Genomic DNA, 17,512 nt, shown 5'->3' on the forward strand with positions numbered 1-17,512 from the left:
GCTGCAGAGAAGGGGGGTGGAAGGGGCAGAGGGAGTGTGCAGGTTGAAGGGAGAGGCACAGGAAGAGGCAGGGGGGGTGCAGGCAGCGAAGGAGAGGGGGTGCAGATCAAGAGTTCGCGCGGGAAGGGGGGAGGTGGGGGGGGGCAGCTCAAGAGTTTGCGCAGGAAGGGTGGGGTGGGCAGCTCAGGAGTTCGCGCGGGAGGGGAGGGGGAGGGATGCTTGCAGCTCACGCTGCTTGTCAAATGACTTATGGCTACAAATTGAAATAAAGCCTGATCTCTATCCAAAACCAAATCTTCTTGACAACCCAAGTTGCATGAGAAAGACTGGTTGAAAATGGAAGAAGAAAAATGCTACTGATTTTTAGGGCTGAAATCTAGACCTCCTTGCTACTTTGGGACTAAGAGAAAGTTGTCTTAGAAGAAAGAAGAATGAGGGAACAAGTTGGCTATTTATAGTTGCTGTTTATTTTTGTTAGACAAACTTATTTGCAGTCGATTTCGTCCTTTTTCCCCCTTTCACCTGAAGAAAACACCATCATTTTAGGGTTAATGTCTTGGCCCAACCATGTACTATGACGAAGCACTTTTCTAGCATCTTTATGCCCGATTGCTCCACTTTTCACCGTCCAACTGCCCAAGGTGCAATGTCCACGTTTGGGTGTCTGCCCATGTATGGGTCCACACATGGGGGGTCGCCCACTTCTGTCTGCAGCCCATCCCTGATGATGGGGCTGCCTGGCCGGAGGCTCTACTGATCTGCAGGTGCACCGCACACACATGCACATCTCTCTCTCTCTCTCTCTCTCTCTCTCTCTCCCTCTCTTATTTATTATGAAGAGGGAAGGAAACTATGGGCTTTATGGCTTGAAAGGGTTGACTCCAAGTGTTGGGTTTTAGACCATTCAGCACAAAGGGTCTTATAAAGCCTGCTGCCTCATTTTTGCGTGCAAGAATTTGATTTGTTTTGGAGGTGACCTTACATATCGAGGTATGGGCGGTCATTAGGCCTCATTTTAATAATCAGTTTGATTTTATTGTAGGGATGCACGGGTCATGTGGGATCAACGAACTGGTCGTTCAAGGGGCTTTGGCTTTGTTTCTTTCAGGAATCAGCAGGTGGGCTGAGTACTGCACAGTATGCCCCTGAAAATCATAGTGTACTTTTTCTGCATAGTGGTGGTTAGCTTGAATTCTGTTTTCCCATTGTTGCTCGTTGTGGATTTGGTATGAGGTTGTTTGATTCCCTCTAAAGTTATTATTAGAGCACACAATTGTTCTTTGCAGGATGCAGAGAAGGCAATCAGTGAGATGACAGGTATGCCATTTGGGTCCTTCTGTTTGCCTCCTAATCGTGTCTTTTTGAGTCTGGAAGTTTAAAACAGCTAATCTATGCATTTATCTCTTCAATCAGGGAAGTGGCTTGGGAGTAGAGCAATTCGTTGCAATTGGGCAACTAAGACCGGAACAGTCTTAGGCCAGGGTGAGGAGGCACCTACCGCTGCAAGTATTGCAAACATGAATTCTATTGTGGATGTTTCTGGGGGACTGACAAACACAGCTTCTGTGGCAAATGGTAGGATCTCATCAGAGACCTAAAATGGGGTTTTTAACAAGTCTGTGTGTGTGAAAGAGAGTGCTGGTGTAGTGGTTTATGACTCATCTCTCTCTCTCTCTCTCTCTCTCTCTATATATATATATATATATTCCACTCACCTCCATAGCGTACCCCCCCCCCCCCCCCCCCCCTCACTATATTCACACCCTATAAGGGTTTCTGTTTACCTTCCATTTCCAGTTTCATTTTCTAGGTGCCTGTAGTATCATCTTTATTTTTCATTTTCTGGGTTTTTTTTTTTAATCCAGACATTGTATCAGATCCACCATGATGTAACTTTTGGTCTCATAGGTCATTATGGCCTTTTGAAGACGTTAATATAACATTTCATTTCATTTCATTTCTCTCTCTCTCTCTCCTTGTCCACTTTTGTTATGGTAGATTTAACAGGTGCTTAAGGCATCGTTCTTAGTTTCAGATGTTATATACATTCTTATCAGTTGATGTAAGAAAGTGGAGTCAATGATTGTTTTTGTAGAAGCACATCAAGAAGCAGAGGCAGCTCCTAAAGAAGTTCCTGAAAACAATTCTCAGTACACCACTGTGTATGTAGGCAATCTCGCACATGAGGTGAGACAAAAAAGCTTCCCCAACCCCACCACCACACCACATACATGAAACAACGCAACCTTGCTGCTTTATTTCCTGAAGGAAACTGCACACAAGGCTTGCAAGCATGATGTTTTTGTTGATCACAACTGTTTTCCCCTGTGCCTTACTTATGGGATATTCTTCACACCTTTGCTAGGTAACTCAAGGTGAGCTTCATCGGCAATTTCATATGCTAGGAGCTGGAATCATAGAGGACGTGCGTGTTCAAAGAGAGAAGGGTTTTGGTTTTGTTAGGTACCGCACACACGAAGAAGCTGCTCTTGCCATTCAAGCAGCAAATGGAAGGATTATAGGTGGAAAGTCTGTTAAGGTATGTAATATGTATGTCGTGGTACATTGGTTGCATTTCTTTGGAAGGTTGCAATCAGAATTTAGCTGGTAGTCCTTAAGTAACAGCTCTTTATTGCTGGATTCTGCTTGTTCTTTTTTTGAAGTTGAATTCGTTCGTTTTGTAGTGTTCTTGGGGAACTAAGCCCACCCCACCTGGAACGTCATCGGGTCCTCTGCCTCTTCCAGCTCCAGTGCTTCCCCTTCAAGGGTTGATGGCTGCAGGTTTGAGTCAAGGATACACTACAGCTGACTTGTTGGCTTATCAGAGGCAACTGGCATTGGCACAAGGTGGCGCTGGTGCTCTATTGCCTCTTCCAAATCAGCAGGGTATAAATATGAGCTTGGCAGGCATGGGACTGGGTACCAGAACTGGATTTGAAAACCAACAAATGGGTCTAGGGCAGCATCAAATATTGTAGCTGCAGTGTAGAATGGTTGCTGGATTCAATCTTTAAGAGAACTTCGGTCTTGGAGGAGGAATATATATTTAGTTTGTCAGCTATGTTCACGGAAATAAAAGTTTAGTAGAGTAGTCTTTCACTTCAGCAAGTTGTGGCTCTTTGGAGCTTCTCACTCAAATGCTTATGTAAGTGTGCTGTATGCAGTACTCAATTACGGACACAAAACGCGAAGTCATATCTGCATTTTTTCCACCAAATAACAAAGGTCGGGAGTTCGTAATGAAAAGAATATGTGCTGCTGCTTGCAAGGTTTTTATGAGTAGCCGACGAGAGTTTGACGGAAATATCATGCATGGAGTTACAAGCCAAAGACTAGTCTCACAAATGCTACAAAATCTACACCCTCTCCGAAGCATGCATTATCATCTTCCAGTTCTCTGAGTCTTTATCTTTAACTTTTCTGCCAGTACTTGCACTATGGCTCCCACATCTATAAGTCTTACTTCATTCTGTCCTCCATGGAACCTACATCTCCCTCTCCTCTTGCACACAATTCTGTCTCTACATTGCAATTATATCTCTCTGGGCTTTTAGAGAATGCGTAGATGAAATCCTTCATCTCAATCTCCATTGGAAAACAAGGAGGGTAGTTATTTGTTCATGATGCACTACACTAATGACTTGTTGGGGAATCAAGTACAAATTTCTTGAAGCAAATGTGCTTTTGAAATTTGCTTGGTAAAGGGCACAGCGTACTGTATATATACTAATGTGAAGCCTGCCTGATGACGTGACTTTTTAATAAACTAGTAAAATTTTATATCCACAATGGCAAAAGTCACTAAATGAGGATTAGCCATTTTAGTGCCTCCTTAATGTTCGCAGAAAGGTGTTTGCTCACTTATAATGCTCCTCGCCAAATGAGGGTCATGATATCAACCATTTTAGTGTCTGGTGCAAGTCCAAACAATTTTTTTTTAATTGGATGCATTTCCTTTTTTTTGGGTAACACAATTGTAATTATATTTATAAACTGGGCAGAAACATATACAACCACCTCCTTTCTACAAAAGCCACTCCTATCCCATCATATCACATCAACAGATCTAGTACAACTTTTTACTATTAAGTAAACCACATATCTGATCCCATGATCCCATCTCTCATCCTCCCACACATAAAATGAATGATCCAAAGAGATGTGATACCCCAACTACAATTATCAGAGATTCAGTGGTGCATCACTTAGGAGTTTGCTCTTTCGTAAACTATTTCTTGGTCCAAGTATTCACATCTAGCCTGTTTTCGACAGGATTCTCTATCAAGGCATTGAAAGTGTGGACAGGTTGCTTCTCCTTCATATACCATCTTTAGGTCCAAACTTTGGGAATCCTTTCCTCAAATCTTTCCTTGCATATCTAAGCCACATGCCGTTAAATGGTTAGTATGTGCAAACCATCATCCTATTCTCGACTATAAAGCTTGCACTAACTATGTGCCTGATGTCCATGAGCTGAAAGCCATGCAACTTTGGGAAACACATGATTGCAAACTGGCCAGGCATGGAGGTTAGAAATGCTCTCAAAACACTTCTTTTGGCCCCGTATGTAGGAAAATGTCATCCAATATGTATGCACCTGTCCTTGTTAATTCGTCAAGGCACGAGTAAAGCCATCAGGTCTACATATATGTTGTCATTCATCTTATTCACATAATATACATACCAAGAATGATGTACGCACCTATACATCAGTTTTACACATCTACCTCTTGCCTTAATCTCTTTTGGAATACTAGACAGTTTCTAAAGGTCCAAATATCCCATAGACAAGGTTGAACACCAAATCAATTGATTCCTCTGGTTCTATCAGTCTCTCCAACTAGTCCCCTCAAGAACCCCTTACCCCTATGCTAGCAAATACCCACTTACCAATTCTGCTCCACAGTCCCCTGAGGGCATCCCTAGAAAGCATGTCTACCATCCTCAATTGCTGATCCACATTTCGGACATAAAATTTCTATTCAGCAATTTGTATCCAACAGAAAGAGCCCATGTATAAACTCTCCACAAAAAAGTTTGATCTTTCAAAGATAAATCCATACCCCACAACAATTTCCATCTCTTCTTCCAAGTCTCTATACTCCATCTTACCCTCCAGATTTTGTTACAGTACTTCACATTCATCTCACTCTTACTCATCTCCTCTTACAAACACTTGGTGGTTACCCTCACTAGTTTGTCCCCATTAATCCACAACCAATCCTTTAATCAACATGCCTCATTGGAGGCTATAGTGAACCAACCCTTTCCCACTTCCTTCAATCCTTGTCTTACTACATGCAAATACCTTTGATGTATCCCAAACTCGTCCCTTATCTGTCCCAACTCTTTCCACCCCACTTGAGATCTATTCCAACAATCTCCAATTCATCTGTCCCTTATTATTCAATCTCCTGGTTATTCTTACATCCAATTGAGCTAAAGAGGGGGTGTGACCACCATGTCCCTAAACTAAACAAAGAGTTCCCTTTGACCCTTGTACATCCTTCCTACTTCATCAGGCCCATCACCTCCTTCTAGTTAATACGAAGAAATTTGCAAAAGGGGGAGCTTTGAATTCTCAATGGAGCATGTGAGAATAGCTTTGCTTTCCAATCCAATCCTATCATTGGATTCCTCTATCACCTGTCTTACCATTGTGGTCCAAATTTTCTCATGTCATAAACATGTAAGCTAGTTGCCACCCTGGCTTTGGCATGAGTGGGCAAGTGCAAAATTCCCAATCCTCCCAAGTCTTTGGACATGCTAACTTTTCCCAAGCTAGGCAAGCTAGATATCTCTTGCCATCCCTGCTGGTTTTCCAAATAAACTTCCTAACTGGAGCGTTCGATGACATTTTCTAAAATCAACCACAACTTTCTAACTGGAGCTTCCAATGACCTTTTTTGAAATCAACCACTGGACTTAGAAACATGACATATGCATTCAAAATTGAGTTAGCAATAGCCACCTTGTCATGAAAGGACACCCTAATCCCTTCTCATTTCTTCATCTTGCTCAAAAACCTCTCAACTGCCCAATTAGCTACATCTCCTCTACTGGGCACCCCCACTCCAAAAGGAACCCCCGAATGCCTAACCATATGTCCCTTATCACCTCACACCCCCACCTTTCCATGTCAAAATCATCATCTTCAGTTAAGCTAATAATTCTAGATTTATGAATGTTACATCTGGATCCAGAAGAATCAGCAAACAATTGTACCATTTGCAGAGCATGTCTTACATTGTCATTATCAGCCAATGAGTCATTTGCAAAACACTGCATCACCAATTGCCCTCCATTTCTTGTTCTCAAACCCGTCACCAGCCCTTTCTCACATGCATCTTCCACTATCAAAGGATGTGATGCTATGAAAAATAACAAAGGAGCCAGGGACACCCCTGCCTTACTGACCTATTAATCTCAAACCCTCCTACTAGTCTTCCATTCAATCGTAACTTAGATTGAGCCCCCACAGTGAGAGTGTAAATGGCCGTGGTCATTCTACTTGCAAATCCCAACTTCTCCATAGTTCTAGCTAGGAAGGACCAACACACCTCATCATAGGATTTCTCCAAATCCAATTGAAGTACATGATTCTGTCTTGTTCTCTGAGCCACTTCTTTGTCCATCAAAGCAGCAAAAATGTTATCATAAATAGACCTCCCTTTTATAAACCCATATTGCCTTTTGAATATCGCCTCTTGCAGAATAGGGCTAATCCTCAGGGCAATGACCTTGGCCAAGATCTTATATACAATTATGAGTAAGGTGATAGGTCTCTCCTTGGAACCTCCTTTGAGAATTGTCTTCCTTCAGACTTAGGGTAGCCCCTAGAAACTCAACCCATTTCTAAGCTATCTATTTGATATCTCCAATCTCCTGACCCCTTTCATCCCTAATCTTCCCTATCACCTCCTTGTCACCTTTGTCCTTAGCTAATCTGAACAGGTACCTAGCACATTTCTTCCTATTATTTGAAAGCTCTCTATCCATCCCCCCTCTTCGCTTCCTTGGCCAACTTGTCATCTTCTTCTTTCCCTAACTAAGCATGACACTAAGGATATTGGTTAACCTCAGCTTCAGACAAACCTCCCCTTTGCCTCTTCCTTTGTAATTGCTCCATTAAATGACTCAGTTCTCTCCTTGCCTCTTCTCTTTTGCCCTCAGTTTCCTTACCCTCCTTATATTTCCATGCATTTCATTTTCAAACCCTCTCCAGGATCCATCCTCACTATCCCTACCTCTCAACCTTCTAATTGCCTCTTCAGTAAGAGTTACAAAACAATCATCCTTCAGTAATAGGTTATTCACTCAATTTCATGGTAGGAAATTGCCTCAGGTCATCTTCCCCCCATTCAGCCCTATGCCACCCCCATTATTTTAGTAGCATGTGATTAGATAGAGGTGAGAAGGGGTCCACTTTAGTGTACAAAGTATGAGGTAGCCAAGTGGCTTGTTGGCTGAAGAAGACTATTAATTCTTGATGAGGACCTAGTATACTACAAGCTAAAGTAAGTGTGCCCAGGTTTAGATCCCCACACCCCCAACTCTCTTCCATCAACCAAACGTAACTTATCTCTTAGCATTTCCTACTTCCTCTTCTTCTGTCCCATCAACAGAGTGCTTCCACCACACCTATCCACATGCTTCTCCACCATATTAAAGTCTCCCATAAGAATGCAAGGACATTGAATGTCTAACCTTGCAATCCAATCCCACATCTCCCCTCTTACCTTATGATTATGAGCACCATACACATTAATCACCCACACCCTCTCCCCTTCCACTTGAATTTCAATCACCAAAATTCTGCCATTAGGGTGATTGGTTATTATACTAGGCATTAGCTCCTTCCGAACTATGGTCATGACTCCTCTAAAGCCTAATTTAGTCCCCCCATACATAACCATCCAAGCTCTATATATTTCCTTCCTGTTATGCATTTTAACCCAAAAAGATTATGTTCCTGTACTACCATCACTGAACGCCCCCATCCTTTCACTAATCCCCATAATGCTGCATTCTTCCTTTTGTCTCTTAGTCCCTTCACATTTCAGGTACACCCACTCACCTCACTGATTCTGTTCATTCCAGGAGGGCAGTAAGCAAGTGCCATGTCCACCTTTGTCTCTTCCTCCATTGTTACACCTCCTGCCCTCAGTCCCTAACTGAATGGCTCTCCAAGCACTTTCCACTTGCCAGTTGAATCTATCCATGGATAAGGTTTCAATATCCTCTACACCTAAAAAGGACTGAAAGGATTAGAGTAAAGAGAAACCCCAGACCCCTCCTTGTATTTGCCATTGGCTAATAGGTACTTGGCATCTGATTTATTGTGATTTTCCTTGACTCCTCTTTTATCTATCTAAAGCTATAACTCCCTTTTCCTCTATCGCTCACTTTAGTCCATCCCTACTCCCATCCCTACTCTTCACATTCCCCTTTCTCAATTACCACCTTTTCCTTTCCTTTACCCTCCTTTTCAATGTCCTTATCAATTCTCCCATCCTTATTCTCTCCCATCAATTCATCCTTCTTCCTCTCCTCCCCTCTTGCTTCCTTATCCTTTGATATGCCACAGTTCCTGGTGATATGTCCAAAACCTCCGCATCTGAAGCAAGCCCCAGGAAATTCCCCAAACATCATTGTTCAACTCCATCTTCCCCACCTCCCCCAAGTCCACCTCTAATACCTTAGGAGTCTCTTGTAGAGTATTCCACGTTACGCACACCTTGTTAGAGTGTCTCCCACCATCCTCCTCCCGGCACAAACAATACCGGCTCGATTGTCTTCCCCAAATCCCTCAACACTGGCCTCAACCAGGGTGGGAGGCCGTGTATCTCCACCCACACCGGACACGCCTCTTGTAGGCTCTTGTTTATGTCAAACTCAAGATTAAACAACGTCACGTAGACCAACTTCTGTCCATGAATAGCAGAGCTTTGACAAATAGATCAACCACTGCCTGCCCTTTCACAAACAACACATTGAAGAACCCTTTATCAAATAATACACCTGTGACACCACTCTCTCATGCAGCACATCTTCTTATAACCACTTCCCGAGCTCTGCCTTGCTCGACGGTCTTCCCGAACACATTAGAATTGCGCTACATACTCCTCTTCACAAAGTCAGATGAGATGTTTGAACATACCTTCTTCCCTCTAGTTTGTTAGAATTCGTGGTACTCATGCTAGATTCAAACATGTGGAGGAGAGAGACCCCAAAATACAAGAAGAGATCTTGCTTATTAAGTTGCTCAAAATACAACTAAGCCTCATGCTACACACAAATGCCTTTGGCATGTGCCTTTAAATAGGCTTGCTAGTGGCCTAGGGTTAGGTGGCTCCCTTAGGACCATTCACACCCACACACCTTATACACCCTTGTTAACTAAGGCTCCAAGGCCTATATCTTAATACCCCCCCTCAATACCAGCCATGAAAAAATGAGCTTGGAATGGGTGGTATTGGACATATGAAAGAAATTTTTTTTAAAACCTTTATAACATTAGGCTTACAAGAATGTTCAGGGTGGTGTTGTTATCTAGGACTTACCACTATGTTCCTAGAGCCTTAGAGGCTAATACAATGATGCCATCTAAGTGTTTATTTTATGTTGATGAAAATGTACACGTTAATGATGGTGCATCCCACTCTTTGTGTGCTTGCTTGACCTCTTGTAGTTGACATGCTTTGGACATACATGCCATTGCTTCCACATGCTTTCCATGACCATTCTCACACAATGATCAACACAAGGCTGCCACTCTTGCTTAAGTGGTTTGCACATAGATGTTCCTTCAACATGCTTGATGCTTCTCTGCATACCATACCTCCTCCATGGGCAATGAGGGAATTCCTTAGAGTAATGGTTATAAGGTAGATCTATATGGGAAAGGGAGAGGGAGGGTCTTACCACTTGCCTTATAGATTGGTCAAGGGCAGTGTCTACTCCATAATTACAACAAGAGTTTTTGTGCATGTTGGTTACATGATACCCAATAGGGTTTGAAAGTACAAGCTTAATGAAAGTGAGTAAGTGGCTGAGGTAAATGCTCAAGCCAACAAGGTACATCAGTCTTGGCTCAATAAGGTGAGGGCATGACTCATAATGTTGCCTATGCCTCTTACAAAAGACAATGCCAAGAGATGCTTATCAAAAACATGAAAAACAACAAGGTAGAGCACTTAGATATGCTATGCTCAACCTTAAAACTCATCTTAGGAGATGAAAATGCTGAGTATGCAGCGGAATAACATGCCTTGGGCTTGGGAAATGAGAGCATATGGCTTATGACATGCCTATGCTTCTTATAAACAAGAGTCTCAAGGGTGATACACAAAAACATTAATGATGAGCACTTAGTGTACATGTGCCCAACTTTAAACCACTCAAGGAACTGAGTTTGATGATGAAAAACCAGAAAACTTCAACCTCTTTGGCTTATGGGATGAAGACAATGGTTTATGGTTGCACCATTTCTCCTTGGAAGCTTGCCAAGGTAAGCATAGAAGCGGGTTGATGATGAAGACTTATAATGTGGCACTTATGGTGTGTGCCTGGCCTCCAATACTCATGAAGAAGAGCCTCCTTAGTGTTAAAGACCTCCTCCTTTGATGGTTATGACCATTATTAGTGTTAAGCAACACTATTAGTGCTTATAAGCACACTTTGAGAAGCTTTGTGCACTTGAAGATGTTGATGAAGCTTGATGACAATGAGGCTTATGAATACCTCATGGTGTATGCTTACCATTTCAAGGATATGGAAAAATACCCTCACAAGAGCGCTTAATAGATTAGTACTCCTTTAATGATAAGCATGAAAGCTAATTAGTGTTAAAAAACACTTTATAAAGATTTTATACAAGCTGCCATGGAATGAACAGACCCAAACCTGGTATTTTGGCTCTAGCACTCGCGTCGGTGGATCATTAGGGCTGAGACTTGAGCTGTAGGACCTTGAGGCTTAAGGCTTCAAAAGCCCTAAGCTTGTGTGTGGCTTGAGCTTGCCCACAAGCTGCGCATTGTTGTACGAAATCTAGCACTTCAAAAAACGTGCGTCGGCCTGCTCAGAGTGCAATGGCGCGGCTAAGAGAGGTGTAATCCAACAATTAGTTGTACGAATCTGAGCGCCCGGGGATGTTCTCCAACTTCCTAGTTGTGAGACCGCCAAGATATGCCGAGATATGGTTGCTAGAAGGCCTCCACTGGCTGGGGGTTCATCTCCACAAGAAGTGAGATGTGGATAACCTAGACTGCACCACACAAAATGTGACCTAATCTACCCAAGCTCTAGATACCATGTTAGAATTCGTGGTGCTCATGCTAGATTCAAACATGTGGAGGAGAGAGACCCCAAAATACAAGACGAGATCTTGCTTATTAAGTTGCTCAAAATACAACTAAGCTTCATGCTACACACAAATGCCTTTGGCATGTGCCTTTAAATAGGCTTGCTAGTGGCCTAGGGTTAGGTGGCTCCCTTAGGACCATTCACACCCACACACCTTATACACCCTTTTTCACTAAGGCTCCAAGGCCTATATCTTAATATAGTTGGCTTTCTTGCTGAGCTTGACTATTCATCCTTGACGAGATCCAATTGAAATGCGCTTTCTTCGTGGATTCACACCCACACACCTTATACACCCTTTTTCACTAAGGCTCCAAGGCCTATATCTTAATATAGTTGGCTTTCTTGCTGAGCTTGACTATTCATCCTTGACGAGATCCAATTGAAATGCGCTTTCTTCGCCTCCATGCCACTTTCTTCATCTTCACGGTCCCTCTTCGTTTCTTCTTCCTCATCCTAGTCTTCCCAGCAGCTGGATCTCTCCGACGGCGTCGTCGCTCTGCTCTCCCACATCCCTGCCATCCCTCCACTCTCCCCTTCTCGTACACTTGCATGCGCTTGCCATGTCTTTGCCACCAGATTTCGTATGATACCATGTAATCCCAACTTTAATTGGATGTATTCCTCTATGCACTATAGAACCTAAAGGTGTATGCCTCGGCACTCTACATCTTGAAAACATGTCTTGAAGGAAGCCTAAGAGATGCATTTTACCGTGCAATTTAAATAGAAAGCTCTCATTGCATTGTTAAAAGTGAAGTGCTTATTATATGTGGTTGTGAGCTTTTAACAAAAGTTTTTGAGAGGTTTGTGTGTTTGAGAGAGAGAGAGAGGGGTTATAAAGAGAGAGAGAGAGAGGTTACAACATGTGAAAAAAGAGCATGTGTAACTTGCACATGCAGCGAGGCAACACTTGGGTAAGGGTCCGGTAATTTGATTTTCCTAAGAAACTTGCCTAATTCTTTGGTTTTGCACGGAGCTTGAAGCTTGACTATGACGATTACCTTTCGGAGATCTAGTTCTAATCCTTCCTTTGAAACTATATGTTCCAAACAGTGCTCCGTTACTCAGCAAAGGTACATTTTACCGGATTGAGTCTCAATCTGGTTTCTTAGCACCTCTCCAGACGTAGTGTTTAATTATGAAGATGCATAGAATGCTTCCCAAACATACTGAAACTATCCACGAATACCCTGATGAATGCTATGAGACATTCATAAAAGATTTTCTAAACCATTCTTTGGACGGTAAGCTGGTGCATTCTTTAATCCAAATGTCATAACATTGGAGGCAAATACCCCCCATTATATGACAAATCTTGTCTTTTCTTTGTCTTCATCCACACCTGATTGTAACCATTAAATCCATCCAGAAATAAATATATTTTATGACCATCGAGACCACATCCAGAAGAGAATCTCTGAAGGGTAATAATGGAAAGGAATCTATGATTGTGGTTGCATTAAACTTCCTATTATCCACACATACCCTGAATTGTCCATTTTTCTTGGGGATGATGAAAAGTGGAGACACCTAATTAGCTTTATCAATGGGGTAAATGAAACCTACTTTCAACAGCTTAATCAATTTTTTCTTTAACTTGGTGGGAATAATTCGGATTCATCCGATACCTCTATGGGAGCTACTTCTTCCTTAAGATTGATTTGATAAAACTAGGATTAATACCTTTCATGTTTACATAGCTCAAACAAGCAAATGTATCTTTTTATCTAAACATCTCAAGGCTACTTTTTAAATTTTGAGAAAATGGAAAGGTACATCAACTTGAAATTCCTTTTTTTTTTGAATTATTAGTTAGTATGCATCTACCTAAAAGTTTTGCACCAAAATCATGTACCTAGTAAAATTATAATTTTTAAAACCACTAAAAATAGCATAAAATTATTATAATAGCCTTATCTTCAAGAAGACGCATATAAACAAGTGTCTTTAGTTGATAGAAAACACATGCCATGTGCTTTAAAATTTGTTTAGGGTTTCTCTAAAGTAAAATTTGTTTAGGGTTTCTCTAAAGTAAAATTTAAAATCAAAACTTTTTTTATAAAATGTGCTCAAATGATGACCATGGAAGATCAAATTTGGAAACAAACTATATATGTAAATAGAAATTAGCTTTTTACAAAAATATCTAAAATCAACAAAAGTGGCCTTTAAGCTTAGAACACAATGTCCCACCACGTGTAGGTAGGAGGCCCAACGCCACTACTAGCAACTTTCAAGATTAGTATGGCGGGGTATATCATAAGACTAGTGTTAATAGAGTGATTTGAGTCTAATAGAGTACTTGTAATGGTCAGAGCTTTTATAGTGTTGAGACAAGGAAGAAGTCTAATAGTAGTGATAGTGTTGAGAGAAGAAAGAAAGAAGAACGAAGAGCTTGGGAATGGTGTGCAAAATGTGCCTCGAGGTGTGGAGTTGTACTCAAAGCTTTGCAGGTGTGCAATAAGCTATGATAGTGTAGAGAGAAGGAGGAAAGAAATAATGGAGAGCTTGGGAAAGGCCTTAGAGATGTGCTTAGAGGTATGTAGATATGTTAATCTAGTCAATAGAGGGCAATGGCCATCAACAATGGTTAAAGGTTTGCATCACACATATTTTCGGGTTAAAGCACTTACTACATAAAATAGTAAGTTTTGGCATGCCCATTACGTGTCTAACAGGCAAGGAGCATAGCTATAGATCTATTTGCAACACTTTAAATAAGGCATGGTCACCTAAAAAAAACTTCAATTTGGTAGGCAAGGTAGGCAGTGGTTGGTGGGCCTGACAATGATCTAAGGGATGGCTAGATTTTATCAATTCAATTGCCAAATTTGGTTATATACTTAAAATATCAGTTTTCATCAACAATAAGTGGTCCTAATAGAGGTTGCACAAGTATTCAAAATGCTAAAGGAAACACATGGGAAAAAATGGGCACCATCACACCATGGGAATGGATGCCCGTTATGTGTTCACATTATAAATTCATCAAAGATAAGGTGCATTGGCATCTACATGTAAGGATGGTTTCCTCACCAAAGAAAAATGTGTGGCACCAAACTTACATGATGAGAAGCTGCTATTTGGCTTGGTTCATTAAATGATAAGAAGTTTGCCCATAGAAGCCAGCGTTAGGGTATGCCCGATAATGTGACATAGGCTTATTTAATTTCAAGAGAAGGGTAGAGAGATAGGCTAAGGTATAAGTGATTTGTGGACACTAGAGAAGTGTGAACTGCCCACACTTATCTTATCGACATATATATAAGGAAATTTCTCTACTTTGTAAGGATTTCATTATCTAAAAACTTGTGATGTGACTTGCTTTTCCTTTACTTATGATTCTTGCTACTCTCTAATATGATTCTTTCTCTATGATTTTCTTGCACCAATGTGTGTTTATGTGATTTAGCTTCTTTTTAAGCTCGTGTTTGTTGAAGGATCTGAGTGAGAGGGTGTGATGAAGAACAAGCATGCATAAGAGCTGCTTGAGTGTGAAAGAATAAACCCTCTTTGCTTGAGTTGCAATCTAGAGTGAATGAGATTGGAATAAGGGAAGGAAATGGAGTAAGAAAGCTTGTGAGATTGAACTATGGGAGAGGTGACTGAGTTGGAGAAAGGTGAGAGAAGGGAGAGTAAGGGAAAGGGAAGTACATGTGAGACCTAATGGGACAAAAACCCTTCCATTGTGACAATCTTGAAGAGCTTGGAGTGACATAGAGGTAAGGCAAATCATCACCCACAAGAAGGAAATTTGAGAACATGAGAATAAGGCTAACTTGAAAAATTACCAAAAAATATTGGCAAGGGCAATCACAAGTGCCACTACCAAGGTGATCATAGAAGCAATCACCGGAGCAATTATAAGGTTGATTGTAGGGGCCATTGCAAAGACAATCACATGGGTGATCGTAGAGGTTGATTATAGGAGCCAACATGAAGGTGATTGTAATAGTGATTGCAAGAGCGATCATAGGAGAGGAAATCACATGTGTAATAGTGATTGCAAGAGCGATCATAGGAGAGGAAATCACATGTGCTCGCTACTAGGCACAAAAGATAAGAAATCCTACAACTCTTACACCTTGGACCTCATAGTGGAAGGTCCAAGAAAACCTCTTACACCTTGAACCTTGTAGTGGAAATATGTGAGCACAAACATCAAATATCCAAGCTTGGTAACACCACTTAGATTAGGAAAAGGAAGAATGAGTGTGTGAACTCATAAGAGTAGGAGTAAGTAGCTTCATGGTGTCATCACTAACCCATAACCTAGCAACAGCTCTTCTAGTGATAGCTAGAAGAGGGAGGAATGGGTCACTATTGCATCGACAACATAGGCCTTCTCTAGTCATAGCCAGTGCTGCTAGTGATTATGTCTAGCTCATCAGTGAATCTTGGGAGAGATTGTGAACCGTGGTGGGAAAGACATTTGTGCAGATGAAGAACTTCTACATCGTATATACCTTTCATGCCACCTCGACAAGATGCCTACCACCAAGGCTACCCAAAGACTATCACCTATAGGCCCTTCATCCGCGTGAGAACATGGATTTGCCCCCAAATCTACCACTTAACCTTGCATGCCAAACTCATAGCATATCCTAGACAATCTACAAGTAGCCTCATCACACCGATCTAGGTGATGTGAGGGGGCATGTTAACTACTTCATAGGTTAACATGGTTTCATCCACCCGATCTACCGTAAGGGCACGTTGCTGTCTTACCTGCTCTAATGAACTTCTAACTTTTGTAAGACGACAAGTCTAGACTTTATAAAGTGGCCTGACCATGGTCTTAATTCCAAATAAAGAATTCACCAACTTGGTGTATATACTTATTTTTGACTAGAACTAGTGGCTCGAGACCATTTTTTAGTTTTGTCCCGCCTAGTGTGAAATCTCATTACATATTTATTCCCTTGTAATAGAATACTTGAAAGTTCTCCTTCTCCCTACCCTCTTGATTATGCATGATTAAATCTTGTTTTCTTGATGGATGCTTGCGCATAGGCATGTTTGTAGGCTTCTCCATCTCCTTAGTTTCTTCTTTGTCCCCCCTTTTGTGAGAGAGAGTCCTCATGAAAAATGCCTCCTCCTTGCCTCCATCTTAGCAAAGGACGCTCTACCTTCACCCCTTAGTAAAGGAGAATTCTGGTGTGACAATAAAGTGAAGTCATGATGGTGGACTGTTAACATCACCTTGCTAACATGAGAAAAGACACATGCTTCTACATACATAGCCATGGAGTACACATGTACACATGAGCATAGAGTAGGAGGCATGGATCAAGAACAAGATACAAGATACAAGATAAACATACAAGCATAACAACTTAACATCATAGTGTATTCCATATCCATGTATCACATATTGTGTGTCCAAGAATCATGTACATACCATAGTCATAGTCATGTCCAATTTGCATACAAGAGGGGATTTATATAGCCATGCAACCATGTGACTATTGGGATACCCATGTGACTGTTGGGGTACCCATGTGACTATTAGGCTCCCATAACCTCCACAAGATCCTAACTCCCCACCACCACTAGTCCTCTTGTAACCACTTCTTGATATGACATCTTATAATAACCAAATCCCATAACTCATTAGCCTAAGCTAATGCTACTAATGCTAGGGGGTGTTCACACCCAAGCTAATGCTAAAATGCTAGGGGGTGTACACACTCGTTAACACCTCTCTTTCTCTTTGTTTAGTTGGGAGTGTACTATCTCCTATCAATGCCAAGTACATTATGAAAATCTATGAATAAGTGGTTGCTAGAAGGTGCAATGCAAGCCACTTCAAGTTTAGACAATATATCATGTAGAACCACAAAAATTGATGGTAGACAAAGGAGATGGTGTGGGAAGATGATTTCCACCAATCTAATGAAGAGTCCATAAGTATATGCTAATGAAGAGTCCATAAGTATATGCTAATGAAGAATCTCATCCATGGGCACTCAAGTGTGCTACCGTCTATGCCGATGTAGCCACCTCCTTCTGCTCCATGTGTCCGGGAAGTTAGCTGTATCTCTGGAAGTCCACAAAGTGAGTCCTTCCTTGGGTCCTGAAATTACAACACCACCCAACAAGTAACTACATTCTAGAAATCATTACATCATTTTCTTATGCTTTG

The 17,512-nt window shown here is 41.5% G+C and overlaps 1 protein-coding gene across 1 annotated transcript in view; it reads left to right on the forward strand.

The window, feature by feature from the left end:
• LOC147613843 (oligouridylate-binding protein 1-like) overlaps nt 1-3,246 on the forward strand; it is a 51,143-nt gene extending 47,897 nt beyond the window's left edge. The window contains exons 7-12 of the mRNA XM_086781821.1: nt 1,043-1,118; nt 1,287-1,317; nt 1,414-1,575; nt 2,096-2,187; nt 2,366-2,539; nt 2,685-3,246. Of these exons, the coding sequence (XP_086637947.1) occupies nt 1,043-1,118; nt 1,287-1,317; nt 1,414-1,575; nt 2,096-2,187; nt 2,366-2,539; nt 2,685-2,978 (829 nt within the window). The 3' untranslated portion in view covers nt 2,979-3,246. The remainder of the gene's footprint in view (nt 1-1,042; nt 1,119-1,286; nt 1,318-1,413; nt 1,576-2,095; nt 2,188-2,365; nt 2,540-2,684) is intronic.
• Nucleotides 3,247-17,512: the final 14,266 nt, after the last annotated feature.

This window comes from Cibotium barometz, chromosome 43, assembly GCF_041138505.1.
Source record: "Cibotium barometz isolate CiBa-2024 chromosome 43, ASM4113850v1, whole genome shotgun sequence".
In the NCBI taxonomy this organism is placed as follows: domain Eukaryota; kingdom Viridiplantae; phylum Streptophyta; class Polypodiopsida; order Cyatheales; family Cibotiaceae; genus Cibotium; species Cibotium barometz.